This window comes from Balearica regulorum, chromosome 35 (assembly GCF_011004875.1).
Source record: "Balearica regulorum gibbericeps isolate bBalReg1 chromosome 35, bBalReg1.pri, whole genome shotgun sequence".
Lineage (NCBI taxonomy): Eukaryota > Metazoa > Chordata > Aves > Gruiformes > Gruidae > Balearica > Balearica regulorum.
The window spans coordinates 35901-62497 of record NC_046218.1 but is presented as its reverse complement, the minus strand read 5'-3'; the positions used below and the strand labels follow the sequence as shown (position 1 = coordinate 62497).

The following is a 26597-nucleotide window of genomic DNA, read 5'->3' as shown; positions in this document are numbered from 1 at the left end:
CGCTGGGGATGCCGGGGACATCAGGGGCACCGGGGGCACCGGGGACATCAGGAGTGGTTGGGGACATTGGGGACCTTGGGGACATCGGGGGTACCAGGGACATCAGGGACATCAAGGGTGGTGGGGACATTGGGGACCTTGGGGACATTGGGGGTCTTGGGGACATCATGGGCGCTGGGGATGCCGGGGGACATAGGGGACATCAGGAGTGGTGGGGACCTTGGGGACATCAGGGACACCGGGGACCTTGGGGGTCTTGGGGACATTGGGAACATCAGGGACATCAAGAGTGGTGGGGACCTTGGGGAGATTGGGGACATCGGGGACATTGGGAACACCAGGGGCCTTGGGGACATCAGGGGCACCGGGGGCATCAGGGACATCAGGAGTGGTGGGGACATCGGGGGTACCAGGGACATTGGGAACACCAGGGGCCTTGGGGACATCAGGGGTCTTGGGGACATCGGGGGTGGCAGGGACATCAGGGGCCTTGGGGGTCTTGGGGACATCAGGGGCCTTGGGGACATCAAGGGCGTTGGGGATGTCGGGGGCCTTAGGGACATCGGGAACATCAAGGGGTGTCAGGGGCCTTGGGGACATCAAGGGGCCTTGGGGACATCAGTCCATGTCGCTAGTGCCAACCCCATGTCCCCCCCGATGGCCCTGGTCTGGTCCCGTGTCCCCACCAATGTCCCCATGTTCCTAATGATGTCCCCAGCTGTGTCCTCAACAATGTCCTGAGTGATGTCCCGCTGTCCCCATGATGTCCCCATGGCCACAATGATGTCCCCATGTCCCCATTGATGACCCCGTGTCCCCAGCTGTGTCCCCGTGTTCCTAACGATGTCCCCATGATGTCCTCATGGCCACAGTGATGTCCCCATGTCTCTAGCATTGTCCCCGTGGCCACGTTGATGTCCCCATGTCCCCAGCTGTGTCCCCGTGTTCCTAACGATGACCCCATGATGTCCTCATGGCCATAATGATGTCCCCACGGCCATCCTGATGTTCTCATGGCGCTAGTATTGTCCTTGTGATGTCCCCGTGGCCACGTTGATGTCCCCATGTCCCTGGGCAATGTCCCCGTTGATGTCCCCGTTGATGTCCCCACAACCCCGCCCCACCCACCTCCATCCCAAAGCGCGGGGGGTCACCCTGCCCCTCCCCCTTGGCGGTGGCCCCCGGTGACACCGGCGTCCCCCCCCAGGGAAGCTGCAGACGCTGGACGTGCTGCTGCGGCGCCTGAAGGCGGGGGCCCACCGCGTCCTCATCTTCACCCAGATGACCCGGATGCTCGACGTCCTCGAGCGCTTCCTCACCTACCACGGCCACATCTACCTGCGCCTGGACGGCAGCACCCGCGTCGAGCAGCGCCAGGTGCGGGGGAACCTGGTGGAGTTTGGGGGGGGGACCCCGGTGTCTGGGGGGACCCATTTGTCCATTGAGACCCCCCTATGGGTACTCGGGTCTCCAGGAAGCTCCTTCTGGTCCCACCTTGGAGCTACATCTCAAGGGCTTGGTGGTGGCAGAGGGGACCCAGTTGTCCGGGGGGGACCCAGGTGTCTGAGAGGACCCAGGCGTCCAGACGTTGACACCCTTGCCCCCCGCTATGGGTGGGGTGTCCAGGAACCTCCCCCTGGTCCCACCTTGGAGCCATATCTCAAGGGCTTGGTGGTGGCAGAGGGGAACCAGGTGTCTGGAGGTGACACCCAGATGTCCAGGACCCCCTAACGTGGGACCCCGGTGTCTCCTGCAGGCCCTGATGGAGCGTTTCAACGCCGACAAGCGCATCTTCTGCTTCATCCTCTCGACCCGCAGCGGCGGTGTCGGCGTCAACCTGGCGGGTGCCGACACCGTCGTCTTCTACGACAGCGACTGGAATCCCACCATGGACGCCCAGGCCCAGGACCGGTGCCACCGCATCGGCCAGACCCGTGACGTCCACATCTACCGGTACGTTCCTGGGTCCTCGCCCTGGTGCCTGGGTCCTCCATGGTCACCTCACTCCATCACTTTGTCCCCTGTTCAGGCTCATCAGCGAGAGGACGGTGGAGGAGAACATCCTCAAGAAGGCCAACCAGAAGAGGATGCTGGGAGATATGGCCATCGAGGGAGGGAATTTCACCACCGCCTACTTCAAGCAGGTAACTGAGGACCTTGGTGTCCAGGGGGACCCAGGTGGCCGGGGGGACCCGGGTGTTGAGGCGCTGACACCCTTGGACCCTCCCATGGGGACCCAGATGTCCAGGAACCTCCCCCTCACCCCACCTTGGAGGCACATCTCAAGGGCTTGGTGGTGGCATGGAGGGTCCTGGTGTCTGAGGGGGGACCCAGGTGTCCATAGGGCACCCAGGTGTTGGGTCACCAACACCCTTGGACACCCTCCATGGGGACCCAGGTCTTTCTGAACCTCCCCATGGTCCTTGGAGCCACATCTCAAGGGCTTGATGGTGGCAGGGGGGACCCAGGCGTCCAGAGAGGACCCAGGTGTCCAGCCATTGACACCCTTGGACCCTCCCGTGGAGACCCAGGTCTCCAGGAACCTCCCCATGGTCCCACCTTGGAGCCACATCTCAAGGGCTTGGTGGTAGTAGAGGGGACCGAGGTGGCCAGGGGGGACCCAGGTGGCCGGGGGGGTCCCATGTCTCTGGGGGGGTCCCTGGGGTCCGGGCCTGGCACTGACCCCCCCCCCGCCCCCAGCAAACGATCCGGGAGCTCTTCGACATGGCGCCGGAGGAACCGGGGCGCCGGGAGCCGGACAGGGACAAGGAGAGGGACAAGGAACGGGACAAGGACAAGGATGGGGACATCCCCCCCGATGAGGACGAGGACCCGGCAGCCACCCGACGCACCCACATCCTCGAGCAGGTGGGGCCGCAGGTCACCCCGCGTCCCCCCGATGTCACCCCACGGCCCCGCGATGTCACCCTGATGCTGCCGCGTATCCTCACGTCCCCTGCTGTCCTTTGTCTCCTGGTGGCCCCGATGTCCCCAGCATCCCCGGTGGCCCCAGTGTCTCCCCACATCCCCGTGTCCCCTGATGTCCCCAACACCCCCGCTGTCCACCACATCCCTGGTATCACCCACACTCCTGTGGCTCCTCGTGGCCCCTGATGTCCCCCATGTCCCTCATGTCCACGGTGTCCCCAACACCCCTGATGGTCCCCATGTCCCAGATGTCCGCCATGTCCCTGATGTCCCCAACGTCCCAGGTGTCCCTCATGTCCCCCAATGTCCCTCACATCCCCAGTGTCCCCAACACCCCGATGTCCCCCACATCCCTGATGTCCCCCACATCCCTGTGTCCCCCGATGTCCCTCCTGTCCCCAGTGTCCCCAACACTCCTGATGGTCCCCGTGTCCCTGGTGTCCCCTACATCCCTGATGTCTCTCACGTCCCAGATGTCCTCCATGTGCCTGGTGTTCCCCATGTCCACGGTGTCCCCAACACCCCTGATGGTCCCCATGTCCCAGATGTCCCCCATGTTCCTGGTGTCCCCCATGTCCCAGATGTCCCCAACATCCCAGATGTCCCTCACATCCCAGATGTCCCCCACGTTCCTAGTGTCCCCAACATTCCAGATGTCCTGCATGTCCCCGGTGTCCCCCATGTCATTGGTGTCCCTCATGTCCCAGATGTTCCCCGTGTCCCCTGGTGTCCCCAACATCCCTCATGTCCATGATGTCCCGCATGTCCCCAGTGTCCCTCACATCACTGGTGTCCCTCATGTCGTTGGTGTCCCTCATGTCCCTGGTGTCCCCCACATCCCAGATGTCCCCCATGTCCCCAGTGTTCCCTACGTCCCTGGTGTCCCCCACGTCCCAGATGTCCCTCACATCCCTGGTATCCCCCAAATCACCGGTGTCCCCCACGTCCCTGATGTCCCCATGATGTCCCCAGGCACTGTGTGGGGCAGAGGACCCCGAGGACATCCGGGCGGCCTCGCAGGCGCAGGCGGAGCGGGTGGCGGCATTGGCCGAGTTCAGCGAGAGCCTCAGCCCCGAGGAAGAGCGAGGTGGCCCCGAGCCTGAGGAAGAGCTCTCCAAGGCCGAGCAGGAGATCGCTGCCCTGGTCGAGCAGGTGGGCACCCACACCTGGGGGGTTTTGGGGGGCACCCGCGGATCTGGGGGGGGCTTTGGTGGGACCCCGATGTCCAGGAGGTTCAGGAGAACCTCGGTGGTTGGTGAGCTGGAAGGACCCAGGTGTCCAGGGTGGGTTATGGGGCACCCAGGTGTCCAGGGTGGAATTTGGGGGGTCCAAGGGGGGGGTTTGGGGGGGTCCAGGGGGCACCCCGGCATCGGCGGTGGGGGGACACCCCGGTGTTCGAGGGACCTAGACGTGCCGTACGGCAGCTGACGCCCATCGAGCGCTACGCCATGAATTTCCTGGAGGCGTCGCTGGAGGACGTCAGCCGGGAGGAGCTGAAGCAGGCGGAGGTGGGTGTTTGGGGGGGGGGGGGGGAGCACCCATGGGTGGGGTGGGGGGCACCCATGGGTGGGGGGCAACCCCTCAGGGTCTTGCTATGGGGTAAGGGGTGCCTGGATGGGGGGCTGGGTGGGGTCCCAGAGGGTCCCAACTATGGGGTGGAGGCACCCGTGGTTCCCTGTTAGCGGAGGGGGGGCACCCCTGGGTGCCCCAGTCTGGGTTGGGGGGCAGCTGGGTGTCCTGCTGTGCACCCAGGGGGGTCTGGCTGTGGGTCGGGGGCACCCATGGGTGCTGCTCCCGCAGGAGCAGGTGGAAGCGGCGCGGAAGGACATCGACCAGGCCAAGGGGGGAGGGCGCTTCCGCCTGCCCCCCCAGGAGGAGGAGGAAGAGGAGGCGGCCGCCGCCCCAGGGGGTGACGAAGGCCCCGGGGGACCCCGACGGCCCCGACGGGTGCGGGGTCCCACCCGGCCCCTCCCCGAGCGCCCCGGCACCCGCGCCAGCCAGCGCCTGCGCGCCGCCGGGACGGCCAACCGGGCCCCGCCAGCGTCCCCGCGGGTGACACCCCCGTCCCCGCGGGCCCCCCCGACCTCCCCGCGGGCGACGCCGACATTGCCCCGGTCGACACCGACGTCACCGCGGGCCGCCCCCACATCGCCGCGGACGCCGCCGACGTCCCCCCGTGGGGCAGGGACGTCCCCCCGACCGTCCCCGGCACCTCCAGCCACGGCCACCCCGGTGACGTCGCAAGCCAACGCTGTGACGACACAAGCAGCCCCAGTGATGTCGCAAGCGAACACGGTGACATCACACACCGCCCCAGTGACGTCACATGCGGACCTGCTCCTGCCTGCTGCCCCTGTGACGTCGCAAGCGATCCCGGTGTCATCGCAGCCGGCCACGGTGACATCACAAACAGCCCCGGTGATGTCACAAACAGCCCCGGTGACATTGCAGCTGGCGCCAGTGACATCACAACCACCCCCGTTGACGTCGCAACCAGCCCCGGCAGCCGCCAAAGCAGCCGCTGTGACGCCGCAACCGCCCCCAGCCCCATCCCAGGTGCCAGTGACGCCCAGCACCCCACCGCCGACGTCGCACCCGGCACCGGTGACGTCACACGTGGTGCTGCTGACATCACAGCCAGCACCGGCGCCATCCCAGGTGACTCTCCCGCCATCCCAGGTGGCGCCGGCGCAACCGGACGCATCGCCGCCAACATCGGCCACGCCGCCCGCGCCGTCACCGCCGGCCCCGGCGCCCTCGGAAGCGTCGCCGGTGACACCGGAGGGGCCGGTGGAAACGCCGGCAAGTGGGGCGGGACTGGGCGGGGCCGGGCGGGGTCCCCGCCGCCGCCGCAGCGCCGACGTGGAGATCCGGCAGAGCCGGGGACCGGGGCCAGCGGCCAAGGTGCTGCGGCAGCTGCCGGGGCGGTTGGTCACGGTGCTGGAGACCCCCGTCCCGGGGCGACCCCGGCGTCGCCGCCATGACCCCCCCGGCGCCAGCCCCAGCCCCGGCACCAGCCCCGGCCCCCCGAAACGTCGCCGGGGACGTCCCCCCAAGCGCCGGGGGGGGCCGCGTCGCCGCCACCACCACGAGCCTCCCAGCAAACGGCGGCGGGGGCGGCCGGCTCGGGGGGGGTCGGTGGCCACAGGGGCCCCCCAAAGCCCCGGCAAACGGCGGCGGGGCCGGCCCCCAAAGCGCGCGTCACCCGACAGCAGCGCCTCGCCCCCCCCGGCACCCCGCAGCACCCGCCGGCACCCTGGGGCCCCCCTCATGGCTCCCCTGGAGCGGGAGCCGGGCCGGCGCCGGCGGCGTTCTCCCCCGCCTTCCTCAGAGGAGGGGGGGAGCGGGGATGAGGGGGGGCGGCGGCGGCCCCCCCCAGCCAAACGGCGCCGGAGGGGGGGCGGGGGGGCCCCCCGGCACTGCCGGCGGCGGCCTCCACCACCAACGCGGCGTGGGCGGCAGCGGCGGCGGCAGCAACCCCCCCGGCGCTGTGCAGCCCCTCCCGCCGCCAACACCCGCTCAGCCGCTGCTGCCCCCACCCCGTCCGGGGGTCCCCCAGCGCCCCCCGACACCCCCTCGGCGGTGGCGGCGGCCGTCCGCGGCCGCAAGGCCAAGACGTGACCCCCCCGGCCGCCCCCCTGCGGCCCAAGGGGGCCGGCAAGATGGCCGACCGGGGCCCTACAAAGGGCTGAGTGGGGCGGCGCGGTTGGGGGGGGGAAACAAGATGGCCGGCGGGGCGCTCCCAGAGGGTCTGGGTGCATGGGCCCATCAGGTGCGCACAAAATGGCCGACTGAGCGCGTAGAAAATGGCCGATTCGGTGCCCGCAAAATAGCTGACCAACCAGCTACCAAATGGCCGACCAGGCACCCGCAAAACGGCCGACCTGAGCCCCCTCAAAATGGCCGACTGGGTGCAGCTTCCGAATGGTTGAACGGGCGATCCTAAAATGGCCGACCAGCCCCTACCGCCACCACCTCAAAATGGCCGATCTGGCACTTTTGAACGAGCCCCCTCAAAATGGCCGACAGGAACCGCCTCAGCAGGGAATGGCCGACTGCACCCTCAAGATGGCCGACCAGACGACCCCCTCAGAACAGCCAAGCTGGTGACCCCAAGATGGCCGACAGGCCTGCTCAGAATGGCTGCTGGGGCGATCCCAAGATGGCCGACCTGGCGCATGCACAAAATGGCCGATGGGACCCCAAGATGGCCGGCTGGAACGTCCCAAAATGGCCGCCCAGAGGACCCCAAGATGGCCGACCTGGCAGAGGCAGTGGCCATCTTGAACCTGGTGATGTCAGAATGGGCACTCATATTGAACTTGGTGATGTCAGTTGGTGATGTCGGAACCGGCAGCTATCTTGAATGCAGTGATGTCACAGGTGGCAGCCATCTTGATCTAGATGATGTCAGAACCACAGCCATCTTAAATGCAGTGATGTCAGAGGCAGTGGCCATTTTGATCCCAGTGATGTCAGAGGCGGTGGTTATCCTGAGGCACGATGATGTCAGAATCATCGGCCATCTTTAACATGGTGATGTCAGAAGCATGATCTTTGTGATGTCAGAATTAGCAGCCATCTTGAACCAAGTGACGTCAGAGTCAGCAACCATCTCGATCCCGACGGACGTCAGAGCTGGCGGCCATCTTGATCTCTGTGCACATCAGAGCGGGCGGCCATCTTGACCAGGGCAGATGTGGGAACTAGCAGCCATCTCGACTCCAATGGATGTCGTAGCCGGCAGCCATCTTGAAACGCAGCGAGTGTCGCAGCCAGCGGCCATCTTGACCCCAGCAGATGTGAGACTCGGCGGCCATCTCGACCTCAGCGGATATCGGAGCCGGTGGCCATCTTGACTCTGGCAGACAGGGCAGCCGGCAGCCATCTTGACCCCAGCAGACATAGGACCTGGCAGCCATCTTGACTCCAGTAGACATCTGACTTGGCGGCCATCTTGACCCTGGCAGAGAGGAAACACGGCAGCCAATTGATTCCAGTGGCCGTCACAGCTGGCGGCCATCTTTCCCCCGGCAGCTACACCACCCTGCAGCAGCCCCCTCGCCCCCGGCGGCCATCTTGCGGCAGGAGCTGGCAGCTGGGGGAGCCCAGCTGAGTCGGGGGGTGGGGGTGGGGGTGGGAGGGGGTCCGGGGGGGGACCCCGGGTGGTTCCGGGGGGGCGTTTTTTACCCGTGTACATTGGCGGGGGCCCGACCCCCTGTACAGCCCCATGTAAAATAGGTTCCTTTTGAACACGATCTATGCAAAGGTGCTTTGTGCTGGGCTGGGGGGGAGGGGGGGTGAGGGGCCGGTGGGGGGATAGATTTTGGGGTGCCGGGAAGGGGGGGGGGTGTCTTGGGGGGCCCCCCCACCCCCCCCAGCGTGGGGCACCGTGTACAGACGGCGGCTGTAAGCTTTCCTGCGGGAGAATGCGATGAATAAAGGGTTGAAAACGGAGAGTTTTGGGGACCCCCCCCCCAATAACAACCAACCCCCCCTCCGAGGAAGTAGTGGGGGGACACACAGAGGCATCCGGGGTGCCCGTGGGGTTCAGGGTGTCTCGGGGGGGGGGGGGGCAGGTGGTCCCAGGGGGTTTGAGGGGCCCTGTGGGGCTGGGGGCACTGAGGGGATCCTCGGGGGGGGGGTCCCCAAGGGGTTGGGGGGATTTCAAGGGTGTGGGGGATCCCTGGGGGGGGTTTCCATGGGGTGAAGGGGGTCCCTTAGGGGTCTTACGGGGGGGGGGGGTCCTTGGGGGGGGTCTCTGGGGTTTGGGGGTCCCCATGGGGGGTCCTGGTGGCACCGAGAGGGTCCTCGGGGGGGGTCCCCATGGCGTGAAGGGGGTCCCTCGGGGCTGGGGGGGGGTCTCTGTGGCTCTAACGGGGACCTCGGGGGTTCCGCAGGACGCTTTGGGCCTGGGGGGGTCCCCGCGGGGTCCCGGGGGCGCTGGGGAGAGCGGAGGTCCCCGTCCGTGGCGTCGCCCCTTTAAGAGCGCCTAGCCCCGCCCCCACCCTGTCCCCGCTCCTGATTGGCCGCCGCGGGGTGGGAGGAGACTCGAGACGGCACCTTCCCTTCCCCTTCCTCTCCTGTCTCGCGGTTACCACGGCGACGGCGGCGGGGGGCGCTGGCTGCGCCTGCGCGGAGGCGCGGGGGCGCTTTGCGCAAGCGCGGGGCGGGGTTTGCGCCTGCGCAGTGGCGCCGGGCCGGGGGCGGCGGCGGCGGCGGCAGCGGTGGGTGAGGAGGGGCGGGGGAGGCCGGGCCCCTCACACCCCCACAGGCCCCTGGGGACCCCTGTAGACCCCTATAGATCTCTAGAGACCTCTGTAGGCCCTTATAGACCCCTATAGACCCCTATAGATCTCTGTAGATCTCTAGAGACCTCTGTAGGCCCCTGTAGACCCCTGTAGATCCCTGTAGGCCCTTACGGACTCCTATAGATCCGTGTAGGTCGCTACGGAGCCCTATAGACTCCTGTAGACCCCTATAGATCCGCATAGGCCTCTACGCACCCCTGTAGATCCCTGTAGATCGCTGTAGGCCCCTGCGGACCCTCCCACCCCCTTACCCACCCGCTGAGCCCCGTTAACCGCCCTTCCCCCCCGCGTTACCACCCCCCTCAGGCTCCCGTTGCCGCCCCCCCAACCCCCCGTCACCCCAATAACCTCCCCACCCCCCCATAGCCCCTTGTTACCCCCCATGAGCCTTCCCTGCCCCCCTATAGCCCCCCCCAGTGCCCAAAACACCCCCCATAGCCCCCCATAACCCCTCGATAGCCCCCCCAACCCCCCCATAGCCCCCCATAACCCCCCAGTACCCCACAAAACCCCCCATAGCCCCCCCAGCCCTCTACAGCCCCCCGTAACTCCCCCATAGCCCCCCCATAACCCCCCCCAGTACCCCACAACCCCCTCCATAGCCCCCCCATCTCCCTACAGCCCCCCCATAACCACCCCCCCATCCCTTCCCTCAGGCAGAGCCATGTCGGGGGTAGGGGCGAAGCGGGGGGCCGGCGATATGGGGGGCGGCCCCCCCGAAAAGAAACCCCCCCGCGAAGAGCAGCCCCCCACCACCCTGATTGAACCCCTGCGCCTCGGCGGCATCTCCTCCACGGTGGGTGTCGTGTGTGTGTGTGTGTCTCCCCTCAATTCCTGGGGTCCCCCCCCTCAATTCCTGGGGTCCCCCCAAACTCCTGGGGTCCGTCCCCCCCCCTAATTCCCGTGCCCCCCCCCCCCCCCCCCCCATTCAGGAGGAGATGGACCTGAAGGTGCTGCAGTTCAAGAACAAGAAGCTGGCCGAGCGGCTGGAGCAACGTCAGGCGTGCGAGGACGAGCTGCGCGAACGCATCGAGAAGCTGGAGAAGCGTCAGGCCACCGACGACGCCACCCTGCTGCTGGTCAATCGGTTCTGGGGACAGGTGGGGACACGCGTGCGCGTAACCCCGTACCCACCCCCCAAAAAAAAAACCCAAACCCAAAAACCAGAGCCCTTACTTGGCACCCCGAAAGTTGCCGAGGAAAAAACAAACCCCGCGCCGATCCGCTGACCCGCGTCAGGGCTGAGGCCGAGGGCCGCGAGGGTTAAAAGGGGGTGAAAATAACCCCAAAATGGCCCGGGGACCCCAAAAATGGTCCTGGAGACTCCCAAAATTATTCTAGGGATGCCCAGAATGGTCCTAGACACTCCAAAAATTGCCCTGGGGACTCTATTACTTTGGGGACTCTAAAAATGGCCCTCCGGAGTCCAGAAGCGGCCCTGGGGACCCCAAAAATGGCGCTGGGGACCCCAAACATGGCCTTAGGCACCCAAAAATCATCCCAGGGACCCAAAAAATAGCTGCAGAGACTCCAAAAATGACCTTAGGGACCGCAAAAATGGCCCGAGGTACCCCAAAAACTACTCTGCAGACCCCAAAAATGGCCTTAGGGACCCGTCCAAAGCTGTCAGGGGACTCTAGGATTGGCCCCAGCACCCCGAAACTCTTTTGGGAATCTTGGGGGGATTCCAATTTGGTGGATATAGATAATGTGTTCAAAAGGGCTGAAAGTGCCCCAAAAATCTACTTGGGGACCCCGGAAATGGGCCTGTGGACCCCAAAAATGGCCCTTGGGATGCCAGAAAGCTGTGAGGGGACCCCAAAATTAGCCCTAAAGCCCCCAAAATTATGTGGGATCTTTTTGGGGGGGGTCTGGGTTGGGTAGACGTGGGTGGAACGTTCAAAAAGGGCAAAAGTGCCCCAGAAATGGCCCGGGGGGGGAGTGTCCCCAAAACCACCCTGCCCCTCCCCAAGCCTCTCGGGGTCCCCCCAAACACCCCCAGGGCCCCCCCAAACCAGGATCCCCACCAGTGATTTGGGGGTTTCCTGACCCTCTGCTTCCCCCAAACCCCCTGGGCCCCCCCCCAAACCTCTTGGACCCCCCCAGATCCCCTCAAGAGACCCCCATGACACCCCCCCCGGGTTTTGGGGGTGCCCTGACACCCCCATTGTTGTGTTCCCCCCCCCCCCCCAGCTGGACACGGAGGTGCAGGCGCTGCTGCGGCGCTATGAGGGGGAGGGGGGTGCCCCCCCTGCCCCCCCCGGGGATCCCCCCGAACCCCGATCTGAGGGGCCTGAGCCCCCCCCGGCCCCCCCCGGCGAGGCGGAGGGTCCCGATCGGAGGGGTGAGTGGGGGGGGGGGAACTGGGGGTGATTTGGGGGGTCATGGGGGGCAGGTAAGGTTTTTTGGGGAGCAATATAGAGGGGGTTGGCAGTCGGGGAGGGGCTTTGGGGGTTAATGGGGGTAAATTTGGGGGGCTGGGGGGGTCCCCAGGGTCAGTTGGAGACCGTGGTGGGTAACTAAGGGTCCTAGGGGGCAATTTAGGGGGGCTGGGGGCAGTTTGGGGGGGTCGTTAGGGGCTCTTGGGGGTCACGAGGGGCAACGAGGGTTCCTAGAGAGCGATTTGGGGGTGATAGGGGATGATTTGGGGGTGTCCTGGGGGGCTTTTGGGGGTTGTGGGGGGGTCGGGGGGGTTCTTGGGGGGTCTTGGGGTCAATCAAGATCCCTATGGGGCAATTTTGGGGTGCTGGGGCAGTTTGGGGGGGCAGGGGCGTCCTGAGGAGCATTTTGGGGCGCTGGGGGCGGCAGTTTTGGAGGGCAGGGGGTCTTGAGCATTTTGGGGTGCTGGGAGGTAGTTTGGGGGGGGCAGGGGGATCCTGAGGATTATTTTGGGGTGCTGGGGAGTCAATGAAGTTTTTGGGGTGCTGGCGGAGGGACCCTTTAAAATCAGCCGGGGGGGGGGGTGGGGTGTGGAACTGGGGACGCTGGGGGGCACCCATGGGTGCTGGGGTGGGGGGGGTGCCCCAACAGCATCTCACTCTTCCCCTCCCCCCCCCCAAACCAGAGCCCTGGGGGGTCCCCTCTACCCACCCCCCTCCCCCTCCTCCCACTGTCCCCCCCCCTCCTCCTCCTCCCTCCACCCCTCCCGGAATCGGGGGTCGCCTCGGGGGGCCGGCGGCCGCATTCGTCGCGGCGCTGAGCCGCAGCGGCCCCGAAGAGGGGGAGCTCCGCCTGCGCCCCCGCCTCGCCTTCGCCCCCGCCGCCGTCGCCCGCCTGGTGGAGGGGCTGGCGGGTGCCCACCGCCGCGCCCACGACCTGGGCACCCGCCTGGCCGCCCGCCGTGAGTCCCTGCGCCCCGCGGGGGGGGAAACGGGGGGGCTGGGGGGTGCTGGGGTCTGGTTTTGGGGGGGGTATCCTGATATCTGAGCCCTTTTTTTGGGGGGGGGGTCTCAGGGGTGCTCAGGTCTCTTTTTGGGGTCTCATGGGTGTCTGAGTCCCTTTTTGGGGGGTACCCCAACACCTGGGCCCTTTCGTGGGGGTCTCTCGGGTGCCTGGGTCTGGTTTTGGGGGGTACCCCGACACCCAGACCCTTTTTTGGGGTTCTCTCGGGTGCCTGGGTCTGGTTTTGGGGGTCACTCCAACACCTGGACCCTTTTTTGGGGGTCTCATGGGTGCCTGAACACCTTTTTGGGGGTACCCTGACACCCAGACCCTTTTTTTGGGGGTCTCATGGGTGCCTGAGTCCCTTTTTGGGGGTCCCCCTGGTTCCTGAGTCCCCTTTGGGGATCATTTCAATGCCTGAGTCCCTTTCTTTGGGGGTCTCCTGGACTCCTGGGTCCCTTTTTTGGGGGTCACCCCACTGTCTGGGTTCCTTTTTTTGGGGGGGGGGGGTGTCCCCCCAATTCCTGGCTCCCTTCTGGGTGTCGCCGTGCCCCTGGCAGCAGCGGGTGCTGCGGGGAGCGGGTGATCCCTGATGGGTTTTGGGGGGGGGGTGGGGGTGGTCAGGGTACCCCGACGCCGGGTCCCTGTGGTTGGGGGGGGGTGGAGGGAGGGTGGGGAGCGGTTTTGGGGTGCCGGCCCCCCGAGTCGGGCGGCTCCCGGACGCCTGGTCGCGCAGCGGAGCTGGCAGAGCCGGGGCGGGTGCTGCTGCGGGAGCTGCTGCGGGACCACCGGCGCCTGCAGGACCTCACCCTGCAGCTGCAGGAGAAGCACCACCGCGTCTCCCTGGAGGTACTGGGAGGGACTGGGAGGGACTGGGGGACGTGGGAAGCAGTGGGAAGGGACTGGGGGGGACTGGGTGGGGACTGGGGGGCACTGGAAGCAGTGGGAAGAGACTGGGGGGCACTGGGAGGAACTGTGAAGGGACTGGGGGGCACTGGGAGGGGACTGGGGGGCACTGGAAGCAGTGGGAAGGGACTGGGAGGGCACTGGGAGGAACTGGGAAGGGACTGGGGGGCATGGGGAGGGGACAGGGGAGCACTGGGAGGAACTGGGAAGGGACTGGGGGGCGTTGGGAGGGGACTGAGAGGGATTGGGGGGTGCTGGAGGGCACTGGGGAGGGACTGGGAGGGGACTGGGGGGCACTGGGGGGGGTGTCCCCATGTGCCCCCCCGTGTCCCCTCTCGCCCCCCCGTGTCCCCCCGTGTCCCCTCTCGCCCCCCCGTGTCCCCTCACACCCCCGTGTCCCCCCGTGTCCCCTCACACCCCTGTGTCCCCCTGTGTCCCCTCTCGCCCCCCCGTGTCCCCCCGTGTCCCCTCTCGCCCCCCCGTGTCCCCTCACACCCCCGTGTCCCCCCGTGTCCCCGCAGCTGGCCGAGCTGCAGGACAAGGCCACCTCCGCCGAGACCAAGGTGCTGGAGATGGGGACGACGGTGGAGGGGCTGCAGTGGGACAGCGCCAAGCTGCGCAAGCGCGAGGGACGCCTCGACCGCCACCTCGCCGAGGCCCTCGAGCAGGTGACACCCGCGTCCCCAGGGCGGCCACCGCCTCCCCAGGGCGGCCACCACGTCCCCAGGGCGGCCACCGCCTCCCCAGGGTGGCCACCACGTCCCCAGGGCGGCCACCGCCTCCCCAGGGCGGCCACCGCCTCCCCAGGGTGGCCACCACGTCCCCAGGGCGGCCACCGCCTCCCCAGGGCGGCCACTGCCTCCCCAGGGTGGCCACCACGTCCCCAGGGTGGCCACCGCCTCCCCAGGGCGGCCACCACGTCCCCAGGGCGGCCACTGTGTCCCTGATGTCCCCCCCAACCCATTGCCGTCTCTTGGGACGTCCCCGCTCTGTGTCCCCCAGGTGTCATTTGGGGTCCCTCTATGTCACTTGGGGTCCATCTGTGTCACTTGGGGTTCCCCCCCCATGTCACCTGGGGTCACCTCACGGCGCTGGTTGTCCCCGATACCCCCAGGGTGTCCCCAATGTCCCTCAGGTGTCCCCAGTGTGCCCTGGGGTGTCCCTGGTGTCCCCAAAACCTCCAGGGTGTCCCCAGGGTGTCCCTGGGCTGTCCCCAAGGTGGTCCCGATGTCCCCAGGGTGTCCCCAATGTCTTCAGGGTGTCCCCAAGGTGCTCCCGATGATGTCCCCAGGGTGTCCCCAGTGTCCCCAGGGTGCTCCCAATGTCCTCCCGATGTCCCCAGCGTCCCCTGGGGTGTCCCCAGCGTGTTCCCAATGTCCCTGGGGTGTCCCCAGGGTGTCCCCAATGTCCCCAAGGCATCCCTGGGGTGTCCCTAAGGTGCTCCCAAGGTGCTCCCAATGTCCCCAGAGTGCCCCCAAAGTCCCCAGGGTGTCCCCGGGGTGCCCCCGATGTCCCCAGAGTGTCCTCGGTGTCCCCAATGTCCCCGTGTCCCCAGCTGACCTCAGGCTCCTACGGCTCCGGCAGCTCCGGGGGATTCCAGGGGGGACAAATCACCCTCAGCATGCAGAAGGTATTGGGGGGCCAGGGGGGTTTGGGGGTCCCTGGGGGGGGCTGAGGGGGTTTGGGGGTCCCTGGGGGGGGCTGGGCGATGTTTTGGGGGGACCCGAGGGGGTTTGAGGAATCCTGGAAGGGATTTGGGGGGTTCAAGGGGATCCCTGAGAGGGGTGGGGGATATTTGGGGGGGCACAAGGAGAGTTTGGGGGACCCGGCAGGGGAGATTGGAGGATCCCGAGAGGATTTGGGGGGCCCAGGAGGAGTTTGGGGGGGTTCTGAGGGGCTTTGGGGCCCCTTGGGGAGGTGCTGGGTGCCCCTGGGGGGATGTCGGTGTTTTTTGGGGGTGACCCTCGTATTTTTTGGGGGGGGGGAACCCCCAGTTTGAGATGCTGAACGCAGAGCTGGAGGGGAACCAGGAGCTGGCCAACAGCCGGATGGCGGAGCTGGAGAAGCTGCAGCAGGAGCTCCAGCAGGCCGTGCGCGGCCACGAGCGCCTCAAGGTGACACGGGGACGTCGGGGACATCAGGGATGTCGGGGATATCGGGGGCATCGGGGACGTTGGGGGCATCGGGAACGTTGGGGGCATCGGGGACGTCGGGGGCATCGGGGACGTTGGGGGCATCGGGGACATTGGGGGCATCGGGGACGTCGGGGGCATCGGGGACATTGGGGACGTCAGGGGCATCAGGGATGTTGGGGACGTGGGTGAGACGAGGGACTTGGAGGATGTCGAGGACGTGGGGGACACGGAGGGGACACCGTGGGGACATCGGGAGCGTTTGATGACAGGAGGGTGACACCGATCCCGCAGCGCAAGCATAGAGGGATGCAAAAAAAAGGGACGTTTAGGGAGCTGGGAGGACAGCGAGGACGTCTGGGAGCTCCAGGGGAGGAGAAGGAGAATGGGTGGGGTTGGGGGGACACTGGGGACATGGGGGGACATGGCTGGACGTGGTCCCCGCAGGTGGCCCTGCGCTCGTTGCCGGAGGAGGCGGTGAAGGAGACGCTGGAGTACAAGGTGCTGCAGTCCCAGTTCTCCCTCCTCTACCACGAGAGTCTCCAGGTGAAGACACAGCTGGACGAGGCCCGCGCCCTCCTGCTGGCCACCAAGAACAGCCACCTGCGCCACATCGAGCACATGGAGGTGAGGGGACACATCCCCGAGGTGGCCTTGGCTGTCCCCAAGGCTCCTGGGGGCTTCCCGGGGCACCACGTTGGTCCTGGGGGTCATGGGATGTCGTGGTGTCTTAACTGTTGGCCATCCAGGATGGCCGCCTCCATCACATTGAAGGTGAGGAGGTGAGTCTTGGTGTCACCGAGGTGTCCCCAAGGGTTCTTGGCCCTTCCCAGGGTGTCCTGTTGGGCCTGGGGATCATGGGGACATCACACCATCCAACTGTTGGCCATCCAAGATGGCTTGCGTCCATGTTGATGTCATGGCGTCCAACTGTTGGCCATGCAAGATGGCTGCCTCCATCATGTTGGGAATATGGAGCAGGGTCTTGATGTCGCTGAGGTGTCCCCAAGTGTCCCCAAGGCTCTTGGGGGTTCTCTGCCTCATCGTGTTGGTCCTGTTGGTCATGGGGGTGATGGGATGTCATGGTTTCCAACTGTTGGCCATCTAAAATGGCCGCCTCCATCACGCTGAGCCTGCGGAGATGGGTCTTGATGTCACCGAGGTGTCCCCAAGGCTTCTGGGCGTTCTCTGGGTCATCCTGTTGGTCCTGGTGGTCTCAGTAGTTGGCCATCCAAGATGGCCTCTTCCGTTGAGGGTGTGGAGGTGGGTCTTGATGTCACCGAGATGTCACCAAGGTGTCCCCGAGGGGCCTTGGAGTTCCCTGGTCATCCTGTTGGTCATGGGATGTCATGGCGTCCAATAGTTGGCCATCCAAGATGGCCTCTTCCATCATGCTGAGGGTGTGGAGGTGGGTCTTGATGTCCCCGAGGTGTCCCCGAGGTGTCCCCGAGGGCTCCCTGGGGCGTCCTGTTGGGTCAGGGGGTATCACTGTGTCCAAGTGTTGGCCAACCAAGATGGCGGCCTCGGCGACACCGACGTGTCTGTGCGTCCCTCCCCCGTGTCCCCTCCCCACGGCAGAGCGACGAGCTGGGGGTGCAGAAGCGCCTGCGGACGGAGGTGATCCAGCTGGAGGACACGCTGGCCCAGGTGCGCAAGGAGTACGAGATGCTGCGCATCGAGTTCGAGCAGAACCTGGCGGCCAACGAGCAGGCGGGTGAGACTCGCGACATCACCGTGACGTCACCCGCGGCGCCCTGGAGGACCCGCCGGGGCGTGGGGCCGTAGAGTGGGGGAGAGAGGGGCCGTGGTGGGGCTGGGGATGCTCTGGGAGGGTCTTCCTGGGGCTCTGTGGTGGGTTGGACGCTCTGGGGTGGTCCTCCTAGATCTCTATGGTGTGTTGAGCACTCTAGGATGGTCCTCCTGGGGCTCTATGGTGGTGGGTTGGGCGTTCTGGGGTGGTCCTCCTAGATCTCGATGGTGGGTTGGGCACTCTAGGAAGGTCCTTCTGGGGCTCTGTGGTGGGTCAGGCTCTCTGGAGTGGTTCTCCTAGATCTCTATGGCGATTTTAATCCCTCTGGGGATACTCTGGGATCGTCTTTAGGGGCTCTGTGGTGGGTTGGTGACTCTTGGGATTCTCTGGGATGGTCCTCCCGGGACTCTGTGGTGGTTTTGGGGGTCTGGGACGATCCTCTCGCTTCTCTATGATCCACCCCCCTCGCCCCACGGCACTCTGGGGCCGCTCCGTGCTGCTCCTCCCCCTCCTCTACGGTACCCCCCGCTCCCAACTGGACGGTCACAGCGCCGTAGGCCGCTCTGCTCCCTCTTCCCTCGGTCTCTATGACCCTGCCTGAAATCGAGGGGGGTGGGGGGGTGCCCCCGCAGGGCCCATCAACCGGGAGATGCGGCACCTGATCAGCAGCCTGCAGAACCACAACCACCAGCTCAAGGGCGACGTCCAGCGCTACAAGCGGAAGCTGCGGGAGGTGCAGGCCGAGATCAACAAGGTGGGCGGGGGCAGATGTGGGCCCACCGCATCAGGGAGGATGAGGCGGCGTTGCCCCTTTAAGGGGGGGGTGGGGCCTCTGAGGGTGTGGCCCTTGAAGGGTGGGGGGTGGTGGACATGGCCCCACGCCCTCAGTGAGGATGAGGTGGCATTGCCCTTTTAAGGAGGGGAGGGGGAGTGGGCGGAGACTCCGAGGGTGTGGCCCCTTTAAGGGACTGGGGTATGGCCCCCCATCACTCAATGAGGCTGTGGCATTGCCCTTTTAAGAAGGGGGAAAGTGGGTGGAGCCTCCGAGGGTGTGGTTCTTTTAAGGGGTGGGGGGCACATGGGTGGAGCAGGTCTTAAAAGGGCTATGACAGTGGTGCTGGAGTGGGACCCACTAAGGGGGCGGGGCCTGAGGGGAGCACAGGGTTGTTTCCCCCTTTAAAGGTGGGGCCATGCTGAGGGGGTGGGGCCTTAAAAGGGCAATGCCAATGTCTATGGGGTGGGGCCTATTCCTGTGGTGGGGCCTGGGGGTTGTCCCCTTTAAGGAGGTGAGCCTGAGGGAGTGGCCTTAAAAGGGTCACATGGGGGGGGGCTTCTGGTGGGGCCCACCAAGAGGGCGGGGCTTGGGGGGGTGGGTGCTCTCTTCAAAGGGCTACGCCACCCGTTTGATAGGCGCGGCCCCCTGACTCTGCCCTCCCCCCCTCCAGCTCCGCCTCCAAGCCAGCGGCGCCCCTCCCCCTCAAGGCAGCGCCCCGCCCCCCCCGCCCCCCCAAACCGCTGCTCCCCCCGAGGAAACCGCGGCCGCCGGGGGGGCCCCCCCGGGCCCCGCCCCCATCAAGGAAGAAGAAGGCGGGGCCCCGCCTGGCCCCGCCCCCCCGGAGCCCAAACGGGAGGCAGCCGTGACGCCCGCCCCCCCCGAGGCCCAGCCCCCCCCTCGCCGGCCGCCCGAGGAGGAGGAGCCTCCCGGCCCCGCGCCCCCCGTCGCCACCCCCGCTGCGCCCCCCCCGGCGCAACCCCCTCCCCCCCGCGTCAAGGAGCCCCCCCCGCCCCTCCCCCGGCCCGGAGCTTCCCGGGGGGGCCCCGAACGGGAGCGTCTGCGGGAGAGGGAGCGCCCCAAGGGCCCCCCCGACGATCCCAAGAAGAAGGACTCGGAGGTCCTCAAGCAGCTGCGGGGGGAGCTCAAGTGAGTGGGGCTGGTGGGGGGGGGGCAGCCTGGTTTTGGGGGGCTGGGGGGGGATTTGGGGGTCCTGCGGGGGTTATGGGGGGTATTGGGGGGCTGGGAGGGGGACACACACTGGTTTTGGGGGGCTGGGGGGGGATTTGGGGGTCCTGCGGGGGTTATGGGGGGTATTGGGGGGCTGGGAGGGGGACACACGCTGGTTTTGGGGGGCTGGGGGGGGATTTGGGGGTCCTGTGGGGGTTATGGAGGATATCGGGGGGCTGGGGGTGGTTTGGGGGGTCGGGGCAGGCAGAGGGGGGCCCTGAGGGTGGTTACGGGGGGGTAATTTGGGGGGGGCTGGGGGGGGGGGTGTTTTCTGGGCGTTGGATGCAAACGAGATGCAAATGAGATGCAAACGAGACGGTAAGGAGGGGGCCGTGGCGGGCAGGAAGGCGCAGGAGAGCCAGAAGGAGATGAAGCTGCTGCTGGACATGTACAAGTCGGCGCCCAAGGAGCAGCGGGACAAGGTGCAGCTGATGGCGGCCGAGAGGAAGAGCAAGGCCGAGGTCAGGGCGCGCCGACGACGCGCTAACGACATGCTAACACGCTAACGACGCGCTAACGACGCGTTAGCGCACGCGAACAGGTTCCCTCGCGCCGTCCCCTCCCGCCCTTTAGGTCGTTCCCCGCCGCTGTTTCCTTAAACCGTGACGTCACAGCGGTCGCAGGCCGTGACCTCACGCCCTTCCCTCGTGCTGCTTCCTCCCGCCATTCTCCGCCACTCTTCCCTCGCCCCGTTGCGTCACCCTGTTACATCGCCCCGTTACGCTGTTCACTCCCGCTGTTCTGTCATCGCGTGACATCTCCCCTTGACCTCGCTTCGTTATGTCGTGCCATGATCTCACACCATGAGCTCACACTGTTACTTCACGCCATGACTTCATGCCATCGCCTCACGCCATGACCTCACCCTGTTACCTCATGCCACGACTTCACGCCATGACTTCACCCCACGACCTCGTCCCGTTACCTCACGCTATGCCCTCACCCTGTTGCCTCTCCTATTACCTCACCCCATTACCTCGTGCTGTGACCTCACCCCCGTGACCTCACCCCCGTGACCTCACCCCCGTGACCTCACCCCCGTGACCTCACGCCGTTACCTCACCCCGCGACCTCACCCCGCGATCTCACCCCGTTACCTCATGTCACGATCTCACCCCCGTGACCTCATGTCATGACCTCACCCCAGTGACCTCACCCCGTTACCTCATGCCGTGACCTCAACCCGTGACCTCACCCCGTGACCTCACGCGGTCGTGTCGTGTGTCCCCCCCCATCCCCGGCGGCAGGCGGAGGAGCTGCGGGGGCGGGCGCGGGAGCTGGAGGAGCGGGAGCGGCGGGAGAGCAAGAAGCTGGCGGACGAGGAGGCCCTGCGGCGCCTGCGCCACGCCGAGGAGCAGATCGAGCACCTGCAGCGCAAGCTGGCGGCCACCAAACAGGTGGGCGGGGCCTGCCCGGGGGCGGGGCCTCGGGGGGCGGGGCCTATGGGGAGGGAGGGTAGAGGAAAGGGGGCGGGGCCTGGGGAGAGGCACGGCCTATGGGGAAGGAGGGAGGGTGGTGTGAGGGGGCGGGGCCTCAGGAACATGGTTACGAGGGTGTGGCCAATGGGGCGGGGCCTGGGGAGGGGCTCGGGGGCGTGGCCTCAGGGAAGAGGGCGTGGCCTGATGCCTTGTGGGCGTGGTTTCCCCGGGACGAGCCTATGAGGGCGGGGCTCAGGGTGGTGGGCGGGGCCTCTGCGGGGGGGGGAGGGCGGGCAGCGTTTACGGCAGCGTGATGTCATAGGCGCGGTTTGTGATGTCGTAAGCGCGTTTTCGATCGCACGTTAGAAGGCCGGGAAGGAAAAACTCCGTGATGGGGGGGGGGGGGCGGGGAGCAGTGTTTCGGGCAGCACCTGCGACATCACAGGCAGGCTCCATGACATCACAGGCGCGTCCGAGGGTATCGCGGCCGCAGCGCGCGACGTCACGAGGGCGTCGTGGCTCTGCGACGCCTAGATGGCCGGCGGGAAGCACGGCTGGCGGGGTGGGGCGGGAGCTCGTGACGTCACCGGCGTGCCGCGCGACTTCAGGGGGGCGTCCTGGCGCCGTCACGAACCGGGTCGGTGACGTCATAATCGCGTTGGGGCGGGGCAGGAGGAGGAGGCGCTGCTGTCCGAGATGGACGTGACGGGCCAGGCCTTCGAGGACATGCAGGAGCAGAACCTGCGGCTGCTGCAGCAGCTGCGGGAGAAGGACGACGCCAACTTCAAGCTGATGTCGGAGAGGATCAAGGCCAACCAGATCCACAAGCTGCTGCGGGAGGAGAAGGACGAGTTGGCCGAGCAGGTCCTCGCCCTCAAGGCTCAGGTGGGACCAGGGCTCCAGGGGGAAGCCAGGTCTTCGGGGAGGTCCGGGGGGGGTTCAGGTGTCCACGGGGATCCAGGAGAACCCCAGGTGGTTGGGCTGGAGGAACCCAGATGTGTAGGAGAAGGATGAGTTGGCCAAGCAGGTCCTCACCGTCAAGGCTCGGGTGGGACCCGGGTCGCCATGGAGGACTCAAGTCTTCGGGGGGGTCCAGGGGAATCCAGATGTGCAGGAGAAGGATGAGGTCATGGAGCACGTCCTCAAGATCCATGGAGGACCTAGGTGTTTAGGTGGGACCCAGGTCTCCATGGAGGACCCAGGCATTTTGAGAGGTCCAGGGGGACCCAGGTGTCCAAGGGGGTCCGGGGGAGCCCAGAAGATTGGGCTGGAGGGACCCAAGGGACCAGGAGAAGGATGAGGTGGTGGAACAGATCCTTACCACCAAGGTTCCTGGAGGGCCCAGGTCTTCGGGGAGGTCCATGGAGGTCCAGGGGAACCTAGATGGTTGGGCTGGAGGAACCCAGAAATCCAGGAGAAGTATGGGGTGGTGGAGCAGGTCCTTGTTGTCAAGGTCTGTGGAGGACCCAGGTCTCTGGGGGGGGGACCCAGGTGTCCGTGGGGGTCCAGGAGAACCCATATGGTTGGGCTGGAGGGACCCAAGTGACCAGGCGAAGGATGAGGTGGTGGAGTGGGTCTTCACCATCAAAGCTCACAGAGGACTGAGGTCACCAGGGTGGACCCCGTTGGCCATGGAGGTGACCCAGGCATCACTGGGTGGTTGTCCCTAGGTGGACGCCCAACTGCTGGTAGTGCAGAAGCTGGAGGAGAAGGAGCGGGGGTTGCAGAGCAGCCTGGCGGCAGTGGAGAAGGAGCTGGCCCTGCGCTCCCAGGCCCTGGAGCTCAACAAGAGGAAGGTGGGTGGGGCAAGTGGGCGGGGCTGGACACACCCAAGGGTCTATGGTGGGGACCTCCCAGATGTCCATGGGGGGGGTGAGGAACCTCATCTTTGAGTGGGTGAAGAACCTCATCCTTGGTTGGGTGGGTGAGGAACCTCATCCTTGGGTGGGTGAGGAACCCCATCCTTGGGTGGGTGAAAATCCTCATCCTTGGGTAGGTGAGGAACCTCATCCTTGGGTGGGTGGGTGGGTGAGGAACCTCGTTCTTGGGTGGGTGAAGAACCTCATCCTTGGTTGGGTGGATGAGGAACCTCATCCTCAGGTGGGTGAGGACCCTCATCCTTGGGTGGGTGGGTGAGGACCCTCATCCTTGGGTGGGTGAGGAACCTCATCCTTGGTTTGGTGGGACAACATGGGGTGGTGGGACTTTAAGGTGGGGATGGGGAGACCCCGATTGATGCCGGGGGGGGGGGGCGGGGCGTCACCCACCTCTCGGGGCGCCCAGGCGGTGGAAGCGGCGCAGCTGGCGGAGGACCTGCGGGCGCAAGGGGAGCACGTCCAGGCCCGGCTGCGGGAGCTGCAGGCCTGCGCCGCCGAGAACCGGGCGGCCAAGGACAAGGAGTCCCTCAGCCTCAAACGGGCCCAGGTACGGGGGGACGTATGGAATCTATGGGGGGGGCTCTATAGGGGGCATACGGCGCTCTATAGAATCTAGGGGGGGTCTATAGGGGACATATGGCGCCCTGTAGAGTCAGGGGGGGTCTGTAGAAGACCTTTGGCACCCTGTAGAGTCTGCGGGGCTCTATAGGGGACATATGGCACCTTATAGAGTTTGGGGGGGTCTATAGGGGACATATGGCACCCTATAGAGTCGGCGGAGGTCTGTAGAAGACCTTTGGCACCCTATAAAGTCTGGGGGGCTCTATAGGGGATGTACAGCGCCATATAGAGTCTGGGGGGGTCTATAGGGATCATACAGCACCCTATAGAAGCTGGGGGTGTCTATAGGGGACATACGGCACCCTATAGAGTCTGGGGGGGGCTACAGAAGACCTATGGCACCCTATAGAGTCTGGGGATCTATAGGAGATCTGTAGCACTCTGTAGAGTCTAGGGGGGGTCTATAGAAGATCTTTGGCACCCTATAGAGCCTGGGGGTTCTATAGGGGGGACCTACAGCACCCTATAGAGGCTGGGGGGGGTGTCTATAGGGGATCTACAGTGTCTTATAGAGGCTGGGGGGTCTATAGGGATCATATAGCACCTTACAGAGTCTGGGGGGTCTATAGGGGACATACGGCACCCTATAGAGGCTGGGGGACTCTGTAGGGGATCTATGGTACCCTATGGGCTCTATAGGGTTCGGGGGGGGTACAGGTGCTGTGGGGTGTTATGGAGCCCTGCAGGGGGTGGGTGGGGCTCTATAGGAGCGTTACGGGATCCTATAGAGGATCTATACAGATTTAAAGGAGCTCTGTAAGGTTCTGTGGCACCCTATAGGGGCTCTACGGGGATGTATAGGTGCTCTGGGGTCTCCATAGGAGGTCTGTGGGACCCATAGAGGCTCAGTTGGGCCCTATAGGGGTCTATGGGGCCATATAGGGGGTCTGCAGGGACATACAGGGAGTTTGTGGCTCCCATAGAAGCTCTGCAAGGGTCTATAAGGGCTCTGCAGGGACCTATAGGTGATTTGGGGTCTCCATAGGATGTCTATGGGACCCATAGATGCTCTGTTGGGCCCTGTATGGGTTTATGGCACCTATAGGAGGTTTATAGGGATCTATAGGGGGGTCTATGGGTCTCTGTGGAGGTCTGTGGGGAGCTATAGGAGGTCTGTGGAGCCCTATAAGGGGTCTACAGTGATCTATAGGTGCTTCGGGGGTCTCCACGGGGTGTCTGGTGGACCCATAGGTGTTCTGTTGGGCCCTATATGGATTTATGGGCCCTATAGGAGGTTTACAGGGATCTATAGGGGGTCTATGGGTCTCTGTGGGGGTCTTTGGCTCCCTATAGGCGATCTACAGGGACCTATAGGGGGTCTGTGGGGCCCTATAAGGGGTCTACAGGGATCTATAGGTGCTTCGGGGGTCTCCATAGGGGGTCTGGTGGACCCAGAGATGCTCTGTTGGGCCCTATAGGAGGTTTATGGGCCCTATGGGAGGTTTACGGGGACCTATAAGGCATCTGTGGGTCTCTGGGGGGGTCTATGGGGACCTATAGGGGGTGTAGAGGGACCTATAGGGGGTGTACGTGGGTCAGCACCCGCCGGTCCCCGCAGGAGGAGCTGTCGCGGCTGCGGCGGAAGCTGGAGAAGCAGCGGAAGGTGGAGGTCTACGCCGACGCCGACCAGATCCTCCAGGAGGAGATCAAGGAGTATCGGGTGCGGTTGGCGGGGGAGGGCACCCATGGGTGCTGGGAGGGAGTGGGTGGGACACCCCCGCCTTCCCCCAGAGCTCCCTGCTGCTGGGAAGGGTGCTTGGAGGACCTTGGGTGGGGGCTGGAGGACCTTGGGTGGGGGCTGGAGGACCTTGGGTGGGGGCTGGAGGACTTTGGCTGGGGTTGGAGGATCTTAAATGGGTGCTGGAGGATCTTGGGTGGGTGCTGGAGAACCTTTGGTGGGATTGGATGACTCTGGGTGGAGTTGGAGGACACATGGATGGGGGCTGGAGAACTTTGGGTGGGGTTGGAGTCTGTGGATGGGGGTTGGAGGACCTTTGGGTGCTGGAGGACTTTGGTTGGGGTTGGAGGACGTTGGGTGGGTGCTGGAGGATTTAGAAGAGGCTGGAGGACCTTGGGTGGGGTTGGAGAACATTGGATGGGTGCTGGAGGACCTTGGGTGGGTGCTGGAGAAGCTTGATGGGTGCTGGAGAACCTTGGGCAGGGTTGAAGGTGTATGGATGGGGGTTGGAGGACCTTGGGTGGCCTTGGAGAACCTTGGGTGCCAGGAGGTGGCTGGTAGGGTGCCACCATGGAGCTGACGGCCATCTTGTCATCCCTCCCACCCCAGGCCCGCCTGACCTGCCCGTGCTGCAACGCCCGCAAGAAGGACGCCGTCCTCACCAAGTGCTTCCACGTCTTCTGCTTCGAGTGCGTCAAGAGCCGCTACGACACGCGCCAGCGCAAGTGCCCCAAGTGCAACGCCGCCTTCGGCGCCCACGACTTCCACCGCGTCTACATCAGCTGAGCCCCGCGGCCACCCCACGGCACCCGTGGGTGCTCCCCGACCAACTGCGGGTGCTCCCTGTCCAACCCTGGGCCTTGGAGGTGGGTCAACGCCACCTTGGAGGACCATGGTTTCCTCTGTTCTCTGTTAGCTGAACCCCATGGTGATCCTCGGCCACCCATGGGTGCCCCGTGAGACCTGTGGGTGCCCCATAGTGACCCACAGCACCCATGGGTGCTCCCCAGCCAACCACGGGTGCTCCCCAGCCAACCACAGGTGCTGCCCAGCCTTGGAGGTGGGTCAATGCCACCTTGGATGACCATGGTTTCCTTTGTGTCTTTGTTAGCTGAACCCTATGGTGATCCTCGGCCACCCATGGGTGCCCTGTCAGACCTATGGGTGCCCCAAGGTGAACCCTGGCACCCTGACTGCCCCATGGTCAACCGTGGGCCTTGGTGGTGGGTCAACACCCCCTCGGATGACCATGGTTTCCTCTGTGTCTGTGTTAGCTGAACCCCATGGTGATCCTTGGCCACCCATGGGTGCCCTATAGCACCTAAGGTTGCCCCACAGTCACCCATAGCACCCACGGGTGTCCCATGATCAACCGCGGGTCTTGAAGGTGGGTCAACGCCCCCTTGGAGGACCACAGCTTTGCTTCGTGTCTGTGTCCGCTGAGCCCCGCGGTGACCCGTGGGTGCCGGATGACACCTATGGGTGCCCCATGGCGACCCACAGCACCCAGGGGTGCCCCACGGTGACCTATGGGTGGCCCCGCCCCTCCCCACCCATCCCACCCAATAAAGCGCTTGGAGCTGTGGCCATTGG

General features: G+C 65.6%; 2 protein-coding genes across 2 annotated transcripts in view; both read left to right on the top strand.

The window, feature by feature from the left end:
• Positions 1-7498, top strand: part of SRCAP (Snf2 related CREBBP activator protein) — a 28617-nt gene extending 21119 nt beyond the window's left edge. The window contains 7 exon segments of the mRNA XM_075738774.1: positions 1208-1377; positions 1757-1953; positions 2030-2144; positions 2701-2868; positions 3901-4080; positions 4353-4436; positions 4729-7498. Of these exon segments, the coding sequence (XP_075594889.1) occupies positions 1208-1377; positions 1757-1953; positions 2030-2144; positions 2701-2868; positions 3901-4080; positions 4353-4436; positions 4729-6549 (2735 nt within the window). The 3' untranslated portion in view covers positions 6550-7498.
• A 1645-nt stretch (positions 7499-9143) lies between these two features.
• Positions 9144-26589, top strand: RNF40 (ring finger protein 40). The gene is made up of 20 exons (XM_075738682.1): positions 9144-9155; positions 9896-10035; positions 10172-10339; positions 11433-11583; positions 12304-12579; positions 13357-13469; positions 14048-14194; positions 15082-15156; positions 15521-15640; positions 16106-16285; positions 17237-17372; positions 18041-18162; positions 18854-19329; positions 19754-19871; positions 20658-20807; positions 21501-21713; positions 22499-22624; positions 23112-23252; positions 24885-24986; positions 25614-26589. The coding sequence occupies exons 2-20, from the start codon at positions 9904-9906 to the stop codon at positions 25788-25790; spliced, it is 3123 nt and encodes a 1040-aa protein (XP_075594797.1). The 5' UTR covers positions 9144-9155; positions 9896-9903; the 3' UTR covers positions 25791-26589.
• The last annotated feature ends 8 nt before the right edge of the window (positions 26590-26597 follow it).